Raw genomic sequence first — 21,972 nt, forward strand, 5'->3', positions numbered from 1 at the left:
GAAAAGAAAAAAATCAGCGAGCGGGATAACCAAGCAAAGGTTGGGTATCAGCGACTTCCTTTCAGAATGCCAGTTAAACCCTTTAAGGCGTAAGATCACAAATATGTGATTGGAGTGTTCTTAACGGAACATTCTAGTGCTGATGTCACAATCACTGCTGGTCACTGAAAGCGACGCAGTTCTAGAACACGTTTAGAAAAAAAAAGAAAAAAATTCCAAAACAAAACCTGCTCTTCAAAGTGTGAAAAAGTCCTCCCTGTCACTGGCACTGCCTGTCTTACGCCTGTCAGGTGGATTATGATCATGGGCGGAGGGGCTCTCTTTAAGTCCAAAGGGATGACAAACAGACCGGAAAGCGGAGGGTTTTTTTTGGGGGGGGGGGGACAGGGGCAGCTGCAGCGAGAGAGAGGAAAAAAATAAGTCTGACCAGATCTGCAGTTTCAGTTCATCCATTCAGCATGGATATGGCTGACACCAGCGTTTAAAAAAAAGGAAGAAAACAAAGCACTAGACAGGCTATTGAGAATGATGACGGGAGCCTGACTGGCCATAAAGTACTGGTCACGCGCACAACCTGATGCCCTTTGTCAAGCAAACCAATCGGAACTCTCACGGTATCCAGTCGATCAGCACCAAAGAGGCGACAACGTCCCCCCGTCCCCCCCCCCCCCGGTGGGAAGTGGGGCCGTATATAGCTGGGGTAAACAGAGCTTATGGCCGAGGCCACGGGTCGTCCAGGGGCAGGGGTATTAGTGCCTCTCTTTGATGTGCTCCTCAGCTGGCCCCTGGTGCTCCGCTGCCCCCCTGCCCGCCCCCCCCCACTTCCCCAGTTTTTACTGCAGGAGCTGGTGCAGGCCTCTCTCTCTCCCTCCCTCCCACTCACCCACCCACTCCCATCCACCGCCACCACCACCCAGGGATTCTCCCTGTAATTAATCACTTCTCCCTAACGAAGCTCGCCCGCCCGCTCTCCCACCCCCCCACCCCCCGCGCTGATGAAGACATCTCCCCTCTGGCAGAGCAATCGAAACAACACGGACCTTAAAATAACTGAAGTGGTGCTCCCCAGAGACCTCTCTCCCTCTCTGTCTCTCTCCCTCTCTCTCTTCCTCCCTCTCCCTCTCTCTCTTCTCTTTATCTTTCTCTCTATCTCTTGCTCTGTCTCTCTCCCTCTATCTTTCTCTTTCTCTCTCTCTACCTCTCTCTTTCTCTGTCTCTCGCTCTGTCTCTCTATCTCTCTCCGTCTATTTCTCACTCTCTGTGTCTCTTTATCAAACACCCATGGGGGAAACCAGCAAAAGGAAGTGCCTGAATGATTAAGGCCTGGCCAGAGGAGCAGAGGAGTGGGGAAAAGGGAATTTAATAAGGATCCGCTCCTTTCTGACACACTGACTACACGGGGGGGGGGGGTTCAGAAATTCACAGTCAGCTGCACTCCCAGATCACCTCTTTTTTATCACACCTTCCGCTTCCCCCCCTCCCCCCCTCCCCTTCCCTTCCTTATCCTACCAGCCCGGGAGATCGAAGACGATTCGTGATGGCTGTGGCTCAGCAGCAGAGAGATAACAGACGAAGCTTCCTTTAGGAGCCGTGTTAGGCTGGATGCTCACATGTGCAGGGGTGACACAGCTCAGTGGGTAAGAGCGGTTGACTGGCAGTCGGAGGGTTGCCAGTTCAATCCCCCGCCCTGGGCATGTCGAAGTGTCCATGAGCAAGACACCTAACCCCTAATTGCTCCCAACAAGCTGATTGGTACCTTGCATGGCAGCCTTTCACCGTTGGTGTGTGAGTGTGTGTGTGAATGGGTGAATGAGAGGCATCAATTGTAAAGTGCTTTCGATAAAAGTGCTATATAAATGCAGTCCATTTACCATTTTAATGCTTTTCTTCCTGTTCCTTTCCCTCAGTTTGGAGCACTACATTACATTACATTGCAGGCGTTTAGCAGACGCTCTTGTCCAAAGCAACTTGCACAACATTATACACAGCATTTACATTGCATCCATTCATACAGCTGGATTTTTATACTGAAGCAATGCATGTTAAGCACCTAGCTCAAGGGTACAACGGCAGTGTCCAACCTGGGAATTGAACCTGCAACCCTTAGGTTACAAGACCAGTTCTTTGCCCATTATACTACACGGCCACCCCAGTGTAGCATAATGGGTAAGGAGCAGCCTGTCATATTCACCAGCTGCGTCATCGCTGAACCCTCCACTGTCAGTATCGGACAAGAACGCACAAGATTCCGAAACGGGCATGTCGAGCCGCTGGGTATTTTCCAAAGTTCGGCCACCGGGGCTGAGCGTGCGCCAACATGAGTCGGGGGGGGGGGGGGGGAGACGCTTCATACGCAGCTGGAGCAGGCGGACTGCGGGGCGCCTGACTGACCAGCAGGGGTCGCCGGTGAGAAACGAAACACCGAGGGCCAGATTTACTAAAGACATTCTTTCCGCAGTTGGACCACCGCCTGTGACTTTTGCCCCCCCCCGTAAAGTTTTTATTTCGTACACCGCCTAGCACCCACGCCATCTGTTCTTTACAACCTTCGACCGTTCGTTTCATCGTACCCAACGAGTGAAATTTATACGTGACGTGAGCCCACGAGCGTCGCTCCTCCGCCATCGAGCGTCCGGTTAGCGCAGAGGCGGCGGGTTCCAGTGGTTTGCCGCCCCCCCACCCCCCTTTTTTTATCCTCATTTTTGCTCCAGATCCCGGAACACAAAAAGCACTTCATCTCCCTCGGCAGAAAAACAAGGCTCCGAATCAACACCCACAGCGGGGTCCGGCAATTAAAATCAAGAGAGAGAAAACGACAAACAGAGGGCGTTCCATTTTGTGTAGCGAGAGAGAGAGAGAGAGAGAGAGAGAGAGAGGCAGAGAGGGAATGCGGGAAGGGAGATAAGAGATGGGATGTGGCGCGTGGGGGTGGGGGGGGGGGTGGGCGGAGGGGGGGGGGGGCACTCGAAGGAAAATTAGTTAAATGAAGGCCTTGACTGGGGAACAGATCAGCAGGGCAGGGACTGAGCAATCACCAGCCACTCCGCACCTCCCGGAACAAAAAAAAAGGAGAGAAAAAATGAAAAAAACAAAAGAAAAGAGGAAAGCTCTCAGTTTCCTGCCTCTCAGTCCGAAGAGACGACACGTCATCATTTTTGCACAGACCCCCGCCGACCCCCCCCAGCCACCCGCCAACCCCCCCCCCCCCCCCCTCACCCTCCATTAGAGCACACAGCAAGTGCTTTTTTAAAAGGTCACATACAGAGTGACTCACTGCCAATGATGCCTTTACCCAAAGCAGTGTGCAAATACTCCAGCGGAGAGATTTCCCCCCCCCCCTCCACTACTGAGCTAGAGTGAATTGGTGATTACTCAAGACAGCGCAAAGCTCTCCCAGAATCCTCTCTGATTCGTATATACATGTCACCATGGTAGAGGGAGCTCACTGATAGGGGGCGGAGCTAAGATGAAAGACATTCCTTGGACCCTGACCCCTTCTGGTCTAGTTTTGGTTGACAAGCATGACCTTGGTGGATAGACAGTGGACAGTGGGAGAGATTGATGACGTTCATTTCGGTTAATGAGGTCACAGAAGGACAGATATCGAGGGTACGATCATTTTTTCTCTCAAAGGGAAAAGCCAAACAAAGGTACAATCTACAGCAAATGTCAAACCACAACGTGTCAATTGGGCAAGAAAGCAGAACTGTATATGAAAATTAAATTGACAGGCTTTATAACAGACACACACACACACACATACACACACATGCACACACAAACACGCACACTCACACACACACATGCACACACAAACACTCACGCGTACACACACACACGTACGCACACACACGCATATTTGAGTTGCTACATAATAAAGTAATTAACATTAATGTGCCTGACATCGTGTCCATCTGTGTTCAAATAAATACACGGTCCCCCGGTACGGGTCAGCGATGATTACAGCTACGCGGTCTGAGCAGCTCACAGTGAGCGTCCAGCCATAGCTGCAGGGGGATCTGGTCAAAGACCAGCATTACGCTCCGCAAACAGCGCTTATAACAAACTACTATCGCCCTGCGTTCTCACAGACGCTGTCAAAATTAGCTGTATGTTAAATAAACAGGTTAAACTGAGTCTTGTATTCAATTAGGAGGAATCAAACACCAAGAGGGTAAAAGAGGCAAGAAGCAAAGTGAGAGAGAGAGAATGAGAGAGAGAGAGAGAGAGAGAGGGTGAGGGTGAGGGAGACAAGAGAGGGAGAGGAGATAGATATAGAGGGAGACAGATACAGATATAGAGAGAAATAAAGAGAGGGATGAGAGCTTAGGGAGACAGGGATAGCGAAAGAGAGCGAGAGAGAGCAATAAAGAAAGGATGAGAGCTGAGGGAGAGAGCGAGAGGGAGAGGGAGAGAGAGAGAGGGAGAGTGAGAGGGAGAGGGAGAGAGAGAGAGAGGGAGAGAGAGAGGGAGAGAGAGAGAGAGAGAGAGAGAGAGAGAGAGAGTGCGAGAGGGAGGGAGAGAGAGAGAGAGAGAGAGAGAGAGCAGTGCGGAGCGCTCCGCTGTGCAAAAAGCACAAATAATCCCAATTAAAATAATTAAAGCATTTCAGCAGGGAAGGCGTAATTAAGCAGAAACAAGATATTACGCATTTCTTTCTAAATATAACTGATTTAGCATCAGCGTGCCTCCAGTATAAAGCACCGGGGCTGGGAGCAGAACCAGCACAGTGAGGGATGTGCTGCTGTCTGAAGACGCAGTGCTTTTATTTGGCAGACGCTTTATCCAAAGTGATGTGCAGACACATTGCAGACACAGTCACACCAGGTAATGCACCAGATCTGGGAATGCCAGTACATGACTAGCCCACTGTTTCCTTTGACACTGCTAGGTGTGAGGTCACAAACCTGTGACTAGAATGTTCTTGACTGAACATTCTAATGCTGATGTCACAATCACTGCTGGTAATCGAAGGCAATGGAGTTTTAGAAGTTTGAAAAAGACATTCCGAAAAGCATGCTCTTCAAAGGGTTACAAGAGGAGGCCGGCTTGGTAGGTAAACTTATTTAAACACGTGCTGAAGAAAATCAGCCTTCTTATATGACTGTATGTGCCTTCAGGTCCTCCTCACATAACTTTCCGATTCATGAAACACAAGTTTTTCATCCGCAAACTAAGCTGACTTTGCACACTCGACAAGAGGCACATTGTACCTTTTGTGTCCCTTAATAGCAAGTTGAAAACAATAACAGTCCTGTATACAGGTATATTTATTTATTTATTTTATTTTTATTGCTGCAATAACTATTGATGCACTATTTAAAATAAATCCATAACATTCTCCTTAATCATGCACCATGTGCTCGCCGCTGTTCTTAGAAATAGAAAATCCATGGGATGGATTTTGACAGTCATATTTGCTGAGGTATCACTTTTCAGTACAGAAAAAAAAGAGCATTTTTAGGCCAATAGGCCAAAACACCAAAAGGCATTACTAACTAGTAGTAACCAGAGGTTTTAAGTAGGTTATCCTGTTATTACAATGTTATTACAACGGCCATCGGTTCAGCAGGAAACAGTCAGCTGCTGGTTAAATTCATATTCTCCTATAATAAATCCATACACTGTGGGAACGCGTGGATGTTTACATAGAGAAGTCTATATAAACAGTGATTTGGAAAGCAACGGTGTGTGTACATTGTCACGCACTGAAGAACCTTGTCTAACCTGATTTGTTCAAGGATTTAAACTGGCAACACCCAGCTGTTACCACCCAGCTCCTCACAGGGGAGGGCTAAATTATGATTTCGACCATCGGACGAGTGACAAAGTTTTTACCCTCAAACCAGGCAGGCAATAATTTGACTTTTCAGAATGATGTAAGTTTGCATTATGCCCTTGCCCTAAATTTCTGAAATCGATAAGGCTGCATTGCAATGCCAAAAGGTTAAGGCATTGGCTTTTTAAAAAATGCAATTTGTTTTGGAGGACAGGATGCGATTGAAAACTACATTTTTAATACCGCATGCTTTTCCAGAAATTCTACGTTCCCCTCTTGCGCCCTCCCACGTCAGTGATGCATGCTAGCGCAAAGCTCTGCATCCTACATAACCGAATACAGCTAATGCGCTTGCTGTGTCCGGCACCGCGTCGTTCACGGCGGACATTTTGCGCAGGGGAAAAGGGTGTCGCAGCGCCATAATAATAGAGTAATGAGGAGCGGCGCTGATGCAGGCTGCTGCGGCTTATCAGTTATCCGCCTCTGCGTCGATTACGCCTTCTTCTCCTCCGCTTCCTTTTTCGCGCGGTAAGCCTTCCTTAATCAGCCCGTCGGCGTTCGCTCGGGGGGGCACGGCGAAGTCGCAGCATTTCCAGGAATGTATAAAAAATAAATAAATAAATTATTATTATTATATAAAATAAACAGTATTGAAAACCGGCTTTCTTTTTCTTTCCCCCCCCCCCCCCGCATGAAAAGTGGTCATCTATGATCCGAACCGCGGCACGAATCTGTCCCGGGCGGGCGGGATCTGCGCTGAGCAGCGCTGATTAAAAAACCCGCGTTCCGCTCAGTTGACTTTGAACTCCGCGCGGCACGCGCTGTTAGCTGGTTAGCGGGAGGGACAGCACGACGGCGAGGAGGTTCTTCCCGCTTCTTCTCGGAAGCGGTGGTCTGCGTCTCCTGAGTTATCAGTGGGGGGGGGGGGGGATATTAAAGACGGTGAAGAGTTTCTTCCCCTCAGAAGCGGTGGTCTGTGTCTCCTGAGTTATCAGTGGGGGGGGGGGGCGGGCAGGGATGTTGTCCTATATGCAAGATATGCACTCTGCGTAGGGCCCCACCTCCTATGAAAAGGCAACTTTTTGGCTTATATTGCCTGTTCAAAACAGGCCCCCCCCCCCACACCCCCCCACCACCAAGTCCATGATCGCAATCTCAAATTTTCCTTACAGCTCCCAAAAGCTGAGGGACAGGCCGTGAGGGGTGGGGGTAGGGGGGTGGGGGTGGGGTGGGGTGCAAGAACAGGAGTATGAAAAGGAAATTGAGCACCGCAGGGCCACAGCAGGTACAGCCTTAATGACACCCCATTGGGGCCAAACACTGCAATCCGCCTACAGCGGGGGGGCCAAACTCCACTCCTGGGGGGGGCGCAGTGTCCACAAGGGATTTGCAGTGTCCTCTCAATCAGCAGCCAATCAGGGCCTTCAGAACAAGATGAGTGGACTCAATCAATCGATTACTTCAATCACAGGTTCTGAAACCTTTTAATATCAGGGCTCATATTAGAGATACCTTTTTTATATAAGGGCCCAAATTAGATGTAATGTAGTACCTTTCAGGGACCCCGTTAGATACTAACATAGCCTAGTGGACTATGGACCCGCTTCATACTCTCCCACGACATTTTGGGTCCCGACCCATAGTTAGACAAATATATTCCACAGAAGTGTATTTATTTATTTTTTTAATTGCATTATTTAAAATCTGACCTGGGGTCAATACACGCCCTGAACTCACGGAAGAAAGATTTTTGTTTCTGTCGCTGGCCGGATAGCTCAGCAAATTCTGACCCCGCCCCTCCGCGAAGCGCTCGGGCCAATCACGGGTAAGCACGCGCCGGGGGGGGGAACATGGGAAGTCGCTAACCGACAGTGACACAGGCCGGGGCGGAAGGGGCAATCAGGCCGGCGGCCGCCCTGATGCGAGCTGAAGGCGGCCCTGATTCGAGCGCCGTCGCGGCCGCCATTATCCCAAAACGGGCCGATCCCGCTCTGATTCCGCCTGTGACATCACAGAGGGCAGGAAGAATGCGACTGTCTGCGCGCACAATGCCGAAAAGAATGGGGCCAATCACAGGGTTCTGAACGGAACGGTGCTCCGTGCAGGGAATTCTAATATGAGGGGAGGGGAGGGGAGGGGAGGGAGGTGGGGCTCCATGGGGGGTAGGGGGGGGGGGGGGAGGAGAAGGGTTTTGCCGAACCGGCTCTCCTACCTGGCTCAGTGCAGTTCTTGGAGACCGCTCTCTCCTCGGTGTCGTTGCTCTCGAGCTCCTGCAGGAGGCGCCGCCCGCTCCACCCGTCCTTCTCATCGGCGGGGCGGCTGGATGTGTCATAACCTGGCGAAACAACACGGGCGCGTTTAACACGTTTAGAAGAAGCGGCTCCTGAAACCTCCTGAGCTCACCCCCAAAATACTGTTCTGTGGCCCAACCTCACATTAAAAGGGCGCTGGGGCCTGGGCTGAACTGTCACCGGGCCTCACTGGAGAGGCAGTAACCTGGGCTGGACTGTCACCAGGCCTCACTGGAGAGGCAGTAACCTGGGCTGGACTGTCACCAGGCCTCATCGGAGAGGCAGTAACCTGGGCTGCACTGTCACCAGGCCTCACTGGAGAGGCAGTAACCTGGGCTGGACTGTCACCAGGCCTCATCGGAGAGGCAGTAACCTGGGCTGCACTGTCACCAGGCCTCACTGGAGAGGCAGTAACCTGGGCTGGACTGTCACCAGGCCTCATTGGAGAGCCAGTAACCTGGGCTGCACTGTCACCAGGCCTCATTGGAGAGGCAGTAACCTGGGCTGGACTGGAGACAGACAGAGAGGCTGGAGCACCAGGCTACTCTGAAAACGTCCTCCATGTTTTCCCTCGAGACACCGCGTTGTCCTCTTTCACATGATCGTTTCGGAGTGGGATAAGGAGAGCAGGAGGACGGAAAGCTTTTAGGGGGGCTGAGAGAGCTTTTCGCTCCGCTGCAGAAAGCCGGCAGGGCGGGGCAGGTGACCTCATGCGTTTGTCAACATCGCGCGGGAGGCTGTCCCATCTGGCAGGGCCTCGTACGACCGTGGAGACCGCCGGTTGGTCTGCAAGCGGCCGGCGCTGCTAACTCCACCAACCCGGCGCGGGGGTAACCTGGCAACGGCGATATTTAGCACGGCTACTTAGCGAAGCGGCGCGGCGCGGCCGAGAGCATCAGGCCGTCGCCGAGTGCGTTTCGTAACGAGCGTCGTAAATAAACCCAGAGCCTGCCTGGCATCCCGTGCCCGCTGCCAGGGGGGGGGCTAATGGGCGCGGGGATGGCCACGCAGCACCAGGTGGCACGCTACGTGGAGACACGGGCTCCGCCGCCTTCCGGTTGCCGGGGCAACGGCGGTTGCAGCGCAGCTAACGGCTAATCGGCCAGCCGTGCGTCCGGGGGGGAAGGCCGCCGTGTTTTGGCGGGAGAGTCGAGGCGGAATGGATGTGACATCATAACGGCGAGTGCCCCGCGCATTCGCTGCCCGAAATAACCCCCCCCCCACCCCCGCCCCCAACACATGAGTACACGGTGCCCAGGCCGAGTCCTGATTTCCACAACCCCCATTCCCCCCCCCGGCCACCGAACCGCAACGACAACCCCCCCGCCGGGCTCTCCCAATGGTTCAGTCTGTTTACCATACAGGTGTGATCGGGATCCAACTGTTTGTTTTTCCACAAACAAACAGCCGAGAAACACATTAGAGAACAGCCTGCATCGATGTTCCGCCCCCCCCCCCACCCCCCCCCTTTCTCTGTCCTCCACCAGAAGGTTTCCGCTGTTGCCGTGACTCCAGCACTCGCCCCACTCGCTTCCATATCAATCCGTCTGTTTGTTTACGCATCCCGTCGCCTGACCTCACGGGAATCGAAATCTTTACTAAAACCGGACTTTTTTGTTTCCCCTTGTTTAAGTTTATTTTTAGCGCCCGCGTTGGTGTAATTGACAGAGAGCCGGGGGGGGGGGGGGGGGGGGGGGGGGAGGGGATCTGCCAGATAAGCCGTCGCACGTTCAGCTCAAAGGCTTCGGCACTTCCTGGCCGACCACTTCAAAGATTCGCAGCAGCACAAGGGCCTAAAGTTCACCATCGTCAAAGGGACCACAGACCTCTAAGGCTGCTGTGACATTTCAGCACCCCCCTCCCCCCTCTTCCTCTCTGTCTCTCTGGGGGGGTGGGGGGGGGGGGTGGAGCTTTCAGAAACTGGAACGGAACCAAAGTGGACCCGCGTCCTCCATCGCCAACGCCCCACGTTTAGGGTGGGGGCACGGCCTGGCTGCTGCCCCCACCCACTGGCCCAGCCCCCGCCCTGGCCCCAACCCTGGTCCCGACCTGCCACCCATGCACGCCCTGGCCCCCTCTCCCCCCAGCCCCCCAGCCCCCCCCCCCCCTCATGTGCAGGAGTGATGAAGAAATGCATTGGTCGTTCCCCCAACCCCTGATCACCCACCACCGCCCAATCAGAGCCAACCCACCGCAGCCCTTTCCCAGATCCCCCAACACGACCGTGACGGTAATGGCATCACCTGGTCAGTGAGTCAGAAAGGAACACGGGCAAATGCGTTACTATGGAGACGTGTTACATGTGGACATAAAAAGACAACAGTAGTCCACACGTTATTTAAATTTATGTAATGCATACATTTAGAATTTTTACATTTCTACTCAGCTATTCAAAGGTGAAGCAAAACAAAGACAGTGTCACAGATGTGTATTTGTGCCAGATGTGACGACTTTGGAGGAGGTAGTCAGATAGGAGTGTCCCTATTTTATTTCCTGATGGAAATTCAGAGCTTCTCTACCTGACCAAGTCAGTTCATACAGCAGTCTGTGAGTAATTGATTGACGCATGTCATTCACTCCCAACAAGTGCTAATATTCAAAGCAACCGATTAAAAATTTGCATACAAATCAGGGTATAAATGACCGAACGGGAACCAAGAACATATTTAAGGGTGCAGGGACCGTGATTTAAACCTGCAACCCCCTGCGTGTGAGCACAAACGAACAGCCACGATTCCACACTGACTGCTGCCCAAAAATAACCCCAGCCATGGGAAAAGCTTGGGGAACTCTGGGTGAAAAAAAACAACAAAAAAATATATATATATCAGTGTTCTCCCGGTTGTTAAACCTGCATATTTTTTTCACACAGTGGAAAAAAGAAAAAAGAAAAATGAAACTCTTTGTGCCAAAACACAAGAGCGTGGAGGAGGAGGAGCCCCCCCCCTACCCCCCCACCCCCCCGCGGTGAAATGAGCTGTCTCAGCGGCGCACAGCGTGGTCCCTGGCACACAGCGCCCGCTTCGGGAGGCACGCGGAGAGCGTGGCGCAGGCGCCCGTGCCAACGTGTCATTAGCGCCTCCGAACCGGCGACTGCTCGACAAATTAACTTCCGTCAGGGACTCGAAAAGCCGCAAACACCCCCCCCCCTTTCTCGAAAAACCCGCCGCGCCACGCGCCGAGGACACCCCCGCGCCCGTTCCCGCGCCATGACGGCGATTTAAAACGGCGCGGGGCTCCCGGGGGTGAGAGGAGAACGGGTCGGCGCACAGACAGACGCGGGCGAGGAAGGTGACCGCTGTGCCACCTCCACGTGACCGCAGGCGTGCGTGCGATCGCCCCGTCGCGGGTAATGGGGGGGGGAGGGGGTGCGGAGCAGAGGAGGGGGTGTAAAATCCAACACTCCCCACACCCCCCCCCCCAGCCTAACCCCATAATGTCAGCGATTAATGTGCCCCCCCCCCCCTCCGGAATGTCAGCGGTTATAATTAGGGGTTACATTCCTACCTGCCGGGCTTAATTGCCCCGTTAATCTTCAGCAATATTGCAGGTGTGAGGCGAGTGGGGGCACTGGGTCTTACTGGGGGGGGGGGGGGAGCGTGGATTTGTCCCAGAAGCAGAGTGAGGATTGGAAACCCTACTTCTATTTTTCAAAGTACCCTCTTTTAAAATAGCCAATGGAATGTTAGCAGCTTGACCAGAAATGAAAAGAGAACATGTAAAAAAAATAAATAAATAAAATTTCAGATGATGTATGATGTATCACAAGCGTACATGCACAGATAAGCGGAGTGTAAACCTACAACCCCACACTCACCCATTTTATGACGCAAGGCAGCCTTGCTTCCAAAAAGCCCATTTGGCACGAGCAAGAGCAGAAGAATACAAAGCCCAGCTTTTAGACGGACAGCTCTCTGATCATTCACAGCTGTGGCAACCAGCCCTGTTCCTGGAGATCTGCTGTCCTAACTCGGCACACCTGATTCTACTAATTAGCAGCTCAACGAGATCTCTAGCTTGTTGAATGAGGTGTGTTTGTTAAGGGTTGCAGTGAAGACCTACTGGATGATAGATCTCAAGGAACAGGGCTGTTTACCACTGATTTACAAATGCAGAAGCCTCATCGTGGAGGATTAGTGTCTTGGCTTGCAGAAACTGGAGGCTCAATTTGCACACATTTATGAAGTGCGTGTTTGTCCAGAGATCTACTTCATGAAGACACACAATTTCTGTGGCGATGTATTCTTTCTGAATCCGTAAGTGCCCTGCAGGTCCAATTATACAGTAGGCGGCACCGACAGCTTCTCTTGCTCGCCACTAAGTGTTAAACAAGACATACGGAGACACTGCCGGCCTCGTGTTTAAAAAAAGAAACTCGTTTTTACACTGCTGTGTAAAACGTGTGGAGATAAGCCGCCTTTTAGGAGCACTTCAGGCAGCCTGCTAATTAGCTCGTTAGCGCATTGTCCGAGAAATCTCCTCGTCAGCTCCGCCCCGTCTTCTGAAGAGGAGGAATATTCCGGAATAGCGGGAATTCCCAGGGCCTGCGTTTGCAAAGTCCGCTTTTCCCAGAGGAGACTCTGACTGCTCTTATGGGTCCAGAGTACCAGCATGACAGAGCCATGCTGGTAATGAGACCTTAATGATTACATTACAGGCATTTAGCAGACACTCTTACCCAGAGCGACTTATACAACCTTTTTTTTTTTTACATAGCATTTATATTGCTTTCATTTATACAGCTGGATATATACTGAAGCAACGCTGGTTAAGTACCTAGCTCAGGCGTACAACGACAGTGTCCTACCTCGGAATCAAACCTGTGACTTTTAGGTTACAAGACCGGCTCCTTCCCCCATTTTACTACACTGCACTGAAAGTAGCAAAGGTGTGTCGGCCGAAAGCAGTAGCTGTCTTTCGTGGGAGCTGTCAAAAAAAATAAATAAAAAATAAAGTGTGTTATGACTGTGAGCCATCGTCCCCGTTCCAGGAGGCTGACCCTCATTAGTGACCTGGGAGACAGACCGAGAGGCCATCTGACCCTTTCCACAGTCTCCACCAATCCAGATGGTTACCCAGCCCCAGTGCATGATGGGAAGGCACCATGCTGTCTCGCATGTAAAGCTGAAGTCCGGTACACGTTGCGACACTGAAAGTCGCTCTGGATAAGAACGACTGAGAAATTAATGCAACGTAACGTTTTGCCAAACAGGTTCCCTTTGTAACGTACACAAAAATACATGGCAATGTGTTTAGGGGTTAAGTCTACGGGTTAAGTGATCCGGCACATTTTACTCTGACAGAGTGCATTTCTATCCCTTGTGGGCTCATACAAACACTTGATGTTGAATTAGAACTGAATGGCCAGCTGTGTAGCATTGCTGGATAACTCACCATGGCGATATCTATCCTAAGAGCGAAGAGGACCCCAAAGTAGCATTTTGAAAAACGGAAAAGATAATTGCGCTGTGAACATAGCTCTGGCACACCGATATTTATTCAGAGGTGAGCGCTCGTTAAAGGGCAGTTTCGAGAAGCATCGTGCTACCCTCGCATGTACCAGCTCTCCGCAAACTGAAAAAGCAGCACTGCTGACACAGAGGAGGACACGGATTTAAGCAGGTCGCCCAGGCAGGTTTTGGTAACATTACGAATGACAAATAATATAGAAATCATTTCGATCGTCTTGTACTGACATGATTTTTGACATCAAACTCCACAAATACAATTTATTAGAATGTTTTGCATCGGTTCTGCTCCAAGAGCGGCAGTCTTGAGAACCAGACTTTGAACTGCAAATTGATTTCGTTTGCTGAGCTTTTTTCTTTTTTTTTTTTTGTTCAATTTTATTTTCAGCAGCGAAAGCGCGTCCCCCGTTTTGTGTACAGAGACGAATTTAAAAAGCGAGACCCGCGATGAGGAGGTCTCCCTTACCCCTTTCACCGGCAGCCCCCCCCCCCCCCCCCCCCCCCACACACACACACACACACACACACACACACACACACACACGCACACACACACACACACACACACACACACACACACACACACACACACACACAAACACCGAGGCCGCAATTAATGTGAACGAGCGATTCAACGAGTCTGCGCGTCGCTGGAGTCTGCGCGTGGCTGGAGTCTGCGCGTGGCTGTCCTCTCCGGTTCCCAGCGCAGGCTGATTGCTTCGGAATGATCCGCGCATTGTTTAAAGAAGGTGCTCGGCTAATTACCTGCTCGAGGGCTTTGGGTATTTATTTATTTACTTTTTTCCTTTTTTTCCTTTTTTTTCCCTTTTTTTTTTTGCTGGAGCTTTTGCTCCTGGCTCCGCGTCAGAAATCGCGATAAGCTCCACTGCCGATCCGTCGGCTTCTTTTCGGGAGATGAGAGCGGCCGGCGCCGTGTGACCTCACGGCTCGGGTGTTTTGCGTCGCGGCGAGGAGTTGCGGGGAGGCGAACAGACGCCCAGATGGCGCCCCTGGCCGAGCCCCTTGTGTGTGCTACGCAACGCCGTGCCCCGTGGGTGCATTCCCAGCCAGTTCTGAACGCATTGCAGCACGTAGCTGGGCCAGCTGCGTGGAATAAGGGCGTTTCAGTCAGCCAGCAGAGCAACAGCTGCCTCAAAGGTCAATAGGTCATGGGTCAAAGGTCACCTGGGTACCTGCACTCTGATTGTGATGTCACTCCGGCTCGCAGCTAGCAGAGCAGAAAAAGGAAGCGTGCGGCTAGCGCGCGCTAGCACTTTCCCGCCGGAATTAAAGGAGGACTCCAGGCAGTCATGGGGAAAAAACCTACAGCACATTTCAGATAAGGGAAAAATAAAACAAAAAATGAAAAAAAAATTAGGACAGAGACGAGTCTATTCGCACAGTGGAGGATCTGTGGATTCTCTTTCAGGGAGCCGAATTTCTCCAGGAAAAAAAAACAACAAAAAAAAACACTGTCAGATCTTCAGACTTCTGGAAGACTGCAGAAAGACTTCCAGACTTCTGGAACTGTCATGAGGAAACTGAGCAGGCCTGAGTGGCACTGTTAACCCGTCATTTGTTTTTGTTTTAAGGATTAACGTGATCTTGAGTGAGCCAATCAAAAAACTGGAACAGATTTTTTTTCCCATTCCATTCATTTAGCTCTATGTCAAGTAGTGTCAACAAAAAATATAACTTTTTCTTACACATTTACATACACATGTATTGTGTTAATAACAATCACAGATCTCGATGATTCCTACTGCCACTAATGGCGAAAGGTTTAAAAGTAAAAGCACTTGGCGTATGTATTTCTTAAAATTTCATGCGTGATACCATTTAAGGATTACACACTAACAGCCTTTTACAAAGCTGAGGGACCGATGTGAATTAAAGTTGAAAACCACCAAGCCCAGTGTTGCCCACCGATTCCCTGGCGAACTCCGGCTGCCACCACGGAAGGTTCACCAGAGTTCCCGCAGGGGCGCGTCCACCCGTCCCGTCCCGTCCCGCGCCGCAAGCGTGTTTCTCCCTCGCCCGTCTTGACTGAGCTTCGAAAACCTCTCACCGGGGACGCTGCGGTGTTTTCCAAATTCACACTCTCCCAAGAAGCACCGCTTCTTAACTGAGCATGTTATACTGAACCGCATAGACGAGACGCCGGGCACTCCCACCCCCCCCCCCCCCCCCCCCCCCCCCGCCCTTCCTCATTCCGGCGCAACGCTGAGGAAGGATCGCTGCGGCGTCATAAATCAAAAAACCTGTAATGCGGACGTTTCAGGTTTTCTATATTTAGTCGCGAAAAGAATGTAGGACAGCCCTCTCCATTTGCTTCGCCGAGCTCCGTTCCTCCCCTCCTCTCCCTCCCTCCCCACTTACAAGACATAGAATAATGACCCCCCCCCCCACCCATCCACCCACACACCCACCCCTCCCTGTGTCAGGGACCAAGGAAATTGGCACACCTTAGAGGAGACAGCCCCGCCCTCACCGCACCTTCTCAAAAGCTTTGGGGAACTGACCCCTCCTTCATTAGCTCCACAGTCTTGGGCATCTCAAAATGACTGCTTACACTAAAAAAAATTTAAAAATAAAAAAAACCCCTCTCGCACATTTAATTGAGTGCAATCTTGAAAGAGGACAACGCAGCAACACTACACCTTACAGAGGTGTTTAATACAAAAGCGGTGAACAGATGACCCCTTGTTAGCCTAAATCTGCCCACCAGCCACACACTGAACATCTTTGTGCACATAATGCAGAAACCCTGAGCCATGCACTAAGATTATCACTTGTATACATAACATGCTATGTGCAAAAATCACAGGAATTCTTAAGTGCCATATATATATACTCAGTTTCCTTAGAAACACCTTGCCACTGACATCGATGATGGAAGAAGACATCTCAGTAACCAAAAAAAAAGGAAAGCTGAAAAGTAAATATTTACTTGAAGGGGGGAGGAGGGGGGGGGGGCGGTCAATTAAAAACAATTTAAATAAAAAACAAACTGCAAAAAAAAAAGTATTAAAAGTGGACTTCAGTTGACAAGAATCACAGCCTCAAAATGGCCTCTGTGTGACTTCCCGTCCCCAGCAACACTGGCAGGTGTGGGCAGAGTGATGCATGATGGGAACAGACAGTGGCGGGGATCTCATTGCGGCCCCCACGGCTAGCCGGAGCCCTGCGTGGAGAGGCAGGCAGCTCTCGCCGTGTTCAAACGGGAATGGAGAGAGAGAGACTCGACGCAGCGTGCTCCAAAAGGGAAATGTTTGTTTTCGCTTTTCTCCGGGAAAAGCAGATTTCGCCGAAGGAACATGAAGGTGGTGGGAGGGGAAGGTGGGGGGGGGATCCTCACCAATATTTATTTCCATGTACTAAGGGACTCTAGGCCTGTTTCATAATCGGGGGGGGGGGGAAGCACTGACAATATCCGATACTCTGAAAACATATGAAAATGTCAATGCCTTTGTACTCATAACATGCTACGTGCACCGTTAATGCATTCTTTTTCAAAGCAGATGTGTCTGTTTGTTCTTTTCACACAGACACAAGCGCCTATGTCGGTGCGCATTAACAGTTCATACCTGCGGCTAAGTTACTAATAGTCTGGAATGGTTTCAGACAGTAGAATCACCAGCCCTCTAATTGCAACCACACTGGCAGAATGGGAACAAGACCAGGGGAAGAAGACCTGACAGGAAAGGGAACACGATGTGGGGGGGGGGGGGGGGCTGTATTAAACATCACTAGAGAGCAACCTCTCATCTATTCACCGGCTATTGGACGAAAGCCTTTTAATTCACTTATACTGGAATGCAAAGTGTTAATTTAAGCAGAAATGTAATTGTGTTGGACAAAGTGAACAGTATGGCCACAGGGATTGGAGTAGGTTGGCAGTCGGCTGGCAAAATGCAAATTCCACTTTGCTACAGGGAACGGACTGTACATTTCATTAGTAAAATTCTCAAACGAAAACCATAAACAGTTTGTGGAGACGTCAAAGATGAACAGATGCCCGTCTGAGAGAGCGCCACATGGTAGGGCTTCTTCCCGTGCCAGCAAACAGAAGGACTTAACCAATCACAGCTCAGCACTCCCAGCAAACAGAAAGGCTTAACCAATCACAGCTCAGCACTGCCAGCAAACAGAAGGGTTAACCAATCACAGCTCAGCACTGCCAGGACACAGAAGGCTTAACCAATCACAGCTCAGCACTGCCAGCAAACAGAAGGGCTTAACCAATCACAGCTCAGCACTGCCAGCACAAGGAAGACTTAACCAATCACAGCTTAGCACTGCCAGCACACAGAAGGCTACACCAATCACAGCTGAGCACAGTATACCTGGACACAGTCCCACGAGAGCAGGTACACACGCTGAGAGAAAAACAAAATGATTTTTTTTAAATGGATGACACGCAGGGCCAAGCACAAAGAAAACCAGGATCAAGAAACCAACTGGCTGAGCCACAACGTGGGCGACACGACCAAAAAGGTCAGGACTAATCCAGACCGGCCCTCTATCCGTATAAATAATCCATTTTTAAAAAAGACTAAGTGCAGAAAACCCCAGTGATGTGCACTCAAAAACTACAAGGTAAAAAAAAACGACCCCTCGTTTCTTTTACCAGAGTATCTCATAGGGACAAACCCGAGGGCCCTTTGCGGGAGTGAAGACATCTTGCTGAGCGTGCCGAAGCTTCTCAGCCCGCCGCGGATCCGTCCCCCGATCGCTCCTGCACCGCCGGTCCGCTGGCCACGGAGCGCGCTCAACGCCTGACGCTCGTGTTCTCGCCCCAAACGTGTAAGGGCGAGAGAGTCGCCGTAATAACAACACCAGGGGGATTTAAAAAAAAAAAACTTTCCTCTAATTGCGTCTCTGTCAGTTTCCCGGGTGGTGAAGCGCAACTTTTACACAGGAGGGCCAGTGGGATAATTGAGAGTGCTTTCTTGCGAAAAAAAAGAAAAATCATGTGTTAAAAAACCACATGTGAACACCCAACATGTGAAGAGTGAACTATAAACATAACCCCACTTATGAGATGAGAGCGGGAAAAGGTAACCTACGCTATTTCAAGTCACACATTTGTTTTTTTTCACATGTGAAAATTGTAGTTCACATTTGAAAGGCAGTCAAATGTGAAAATGTGGAATTTCACATCACGTGTTTTGTTTACGAAACACGTAAATTTTCATTCACACGTGAAAAAAGCCAATCACGTGAAAATTGGCTTGGAAAATGGTTCACAGGTGACAACGTTCTTTTCATGTGTGAATACTTTAATTCACATGTGAAAGCGTTAAATTCACATGTGAAATTGTGATGTGAATTTTTTTTTTTTTTCATAAGGGCTGCTATTCCTCTTCTGCTTTTTTGCCCCTGGGGCTCAGAGTAAATCACAGAACGCTCTTGTGTTCATTAATCCATTTGATTGATTATGATTGCTGCATGCTTCCCAGTGGGAAAGGTATGTAAACAGGGGGGATGTGGGGGGGGGGGGGGGGGATTTAAGTTGGTCCTCATCTAATTTATTGGTGTGACAGAAGATCCAGGGGCACTTTTATCTGGTGTTCCACAATCAGCACAGCGTTCTCCTGTACGTAGCAAAAATGTCCAGTGTCCAATTCAACTGTAAATCCAGAGTGGGCGCAAATGTACTCTGTTAAGAGTTTAATTAACACTGGACATTTCACTGTGTATGATTTCTTCAGGTGATGCTATACAAGGCAACTTTTTTGGCCAACAGTTGGCCAGAAAAGTTGCCGTGTGTAGCATCACATTTAGGAACGGCAGTGTTACCAGCAGATTTCATTCGGATCGGAGCAAAGCTGTTTTGCTTCTCTGGGGGACATAGGAACCCAGACAGCAAGCCACTCCGGGGCTGGATCTGGGCCGATTCTGGTGCGAAGTTGGCACTGCCGGGCCGGCCCTGGCACGGAACTGGCCCAAAGTCGCTTGCTACCTGGGACTATGGTATTAAAACACTGGTTCTGGTAACTGAAGGGCTCTGTTAGGAAACCAGACCGCTTTCTTACAATTAAGAGTGATCTTGGCCAAACCAGTTAACTACGGCATTTCAGCAGCGATTTAAAAAAAATATATATATCAACACACTCCCACGAGTTTAGCGTCTGTCTTTCAATTGATTCCCCACGCAGGCGGTTGCATTGAATGCATTCCCGCTGGTAAATGCAGAGCTAAAGGCATTTTTTTAAACTTGGGCTTTGGTTGCGTCATCTCGTCTGGTTCTCTGAGTGTTTCCTCTTCGTGCAGTCTTGTGAAAGCAACAGCAACAACGGCGGCCACAACAAATGAATAATTTAGGGAAGCCGTGTCCATTATTAGCAAGCGCACTGCTCGGCACAGCACCGGCATAAATGTTCAAAGCGCCCGGAGCCAATTACGGGCTGAATTTAAATATGTTGTTAATGTAAACAGTACAGTACCGCCGGCACGAGAGAGAAAGAGAGGCTTCCTTAATGGACGGAAATGTACTGCGCGGGCGATACCGGGCCGTCAGCCAAGCAGTCCCTCGACAACGTACAGTACAGCTTCGGAAGGAGGCACGGAGGTTCTTATTGGAGGAACTGTGACCCACACGCAACACAGCGTGCAACAGCCCCTTCCAGTTCGGTAGAAGCGCGGCTAAAACTCGCCAACATCTTTAACCGTTTATGACGAACTCCAGAAAGACAGGATAACGACTCCTAAAGTTTTCTTATTTTTTTATTCCCATGTAACTTCTAGGCAGCCGCTCTTTGGAGAATTTACTGCGTAGGCTCCAGCGATTCCGCTGATGTAAAGACCGAACAAATCCACGACTTCATAAATTAATCAGCCACCTATACAGTGGCTGCCTACCATTATACATTTTAGGGTGAACTGAAACAAAATTGAGACCACACTGGGTAAAACAATTGTGATGGTATTTAATTAGAAACACAACAATTCGTATTTTATGTCGACATGTAGCCTAAATTCGGGAATCTGATCTCTGGGGTGATGTCACGCGCACGTTTGTACCATGAAACCAAAACATGCCAAGCTGACGAACGGCGCAACTTAATGCTGAGCGCGCAGAATCGGTTGCTCTTAACGCAATACATAAAACACATCATAGGCAACTGCACCCACAAATACGCGTGACAAGAGGAAAGCAATATGTGTAATATGATCGCCGTTCGGTGGGAAGCGGTAATTATACTTCCATAATTTCTGTAATAAAACATAAAATAAGAAACAACTTTAACAACCACTCGCCTCTCTAAACATCCAATCTTCCAGCGTGGCTCGCGCCGCTACGTGGTTTGCCCTAAGCAAAATAGCTCACCTGAATTTTCAGCCAGCAAGGAAAGCCCCGACACGACCAACAGCAAAAATCCCATGAAGCACATCTGGACCAGAAGCAACTCCTTTCGCTTTTTCCTCCGCGCTTTGATCTTCTTCTGGGTCAGCATCACTTGCTGCGGCCGACTCTGAGCTCGAATAGCAGGGCACATTCTGCCGGCGACTGCCCCATCCATTCTAGATACCAGTGCGCAATAATAAATAAAAAAATCTTTGCAGAGAAAAAATGGGAAGGGAAGAAAAAGCGAACGATTTTGGGCAGAACCAACAGCAGGGTAGGAAAAGTTTTATCACGGAAAAGGTGGGGACGCAGTCGGCGTAAATACGCCAGCTATCTGTCTTTTTTTTTTGCTTTTGATGGTATCGGTGTCCCCCCTCCTATATCATTTTAAAATGTAATATTGCGCAATCACGCTGACGGCGAAAACGGAGCTCCATGGATGTGTCAGGTTGGTGCCAACTCTTGAGCGGCACGATTTGCGTGTGGGGGACTGGAGGTTGCACTGAGAGAGAGAGAGAGAGAGAGAGAGAGAGAGAGCCAAAGACGTATACAAATTGATACAGTGCATCTGTTTGATAGCGCTTGAGAGGGAGGAAAGAAGAATCTTTTTTTAAAACGCGGAAATACGTGCCTATTACTGCCCTCTTCTGGGAAAAAAAATTACACAGTAATGATGCAGACATCTGCAGGGCAACGTAATTATGAAAGATAATAATTTTGGAATAGTGAAAATAGTCTTCCTTCGTATATTGTAACTCACTTCCTGCAAATGTATAATTGAAGTCAACAAATAACATGTTTGAATTACTTCACCCACAAAGAATCCAGAATATAGATGTAAAAAAAATCCACGCCATACCGAAGACCCAGATGTTGCTCGCATTAAAATGCAGCATTAATGCTGGTAGTTATCGAAGTGATTAATCACCAACTACCTAGAGCAGATGGATCGTACAAAGCATACGGACCGTTCAAAGAAAGCCTTTTAAGAAAGCCTTCCTCCTTGTCAGCCAGAATCTGCTTTGGGTGACTTTCTGTTCGGTGTGCCAGGACACTTGAAATGGAAATTATGCTCGTATGCTG

The 21,972-nt window shown here is 49.9% G+C and overlaps 1 protein-coding gene across 1 annotated transcript in view; it reads right to left on the minus strand.

The window, feature by feature from the left end:
• Positions 1-21,405, minus strand: part of LOC118219820 (sodium/potassium/calcium exchanger 3-like) — a 56,676-nt gene extending 35,271 nt beyond the window's left edge. The window contains exons 1-2 of the mRNA XM_035403267.1: positions 20,872-21,405; positions 7,992-8,114 (exon numbers count right to left, since the gene is read on the minus strand). Coding sequence (XP_035259158.1) covers positions 7,992-8,114; positions 20,872-21,064 — 316 coding nt within the window. The 5' untranslated portion in view covers positions 21,065-21,405. The remainder of the gene's footprint in view (positions 1-7,991; positions 8,115-20,871) is intronic.
• Positions 21,406-21,972: the final 567 nt, after the last annotated feature.

Source organism: Anguilla anguilla, chromosome 2 (assembly GCF_013347855.1).
Source record: "Anguilla anguilla isolate fAngAng1 chromosome 2, fAngAng1.pri, whole genome shotgun sequence".
Taxonomy (NCBI): Eukaryota; Metazoa; Chordata; class Actinopteri; order Anguilliformes; family Anguillidae; genus Anguilla; species Anguilla anguilla.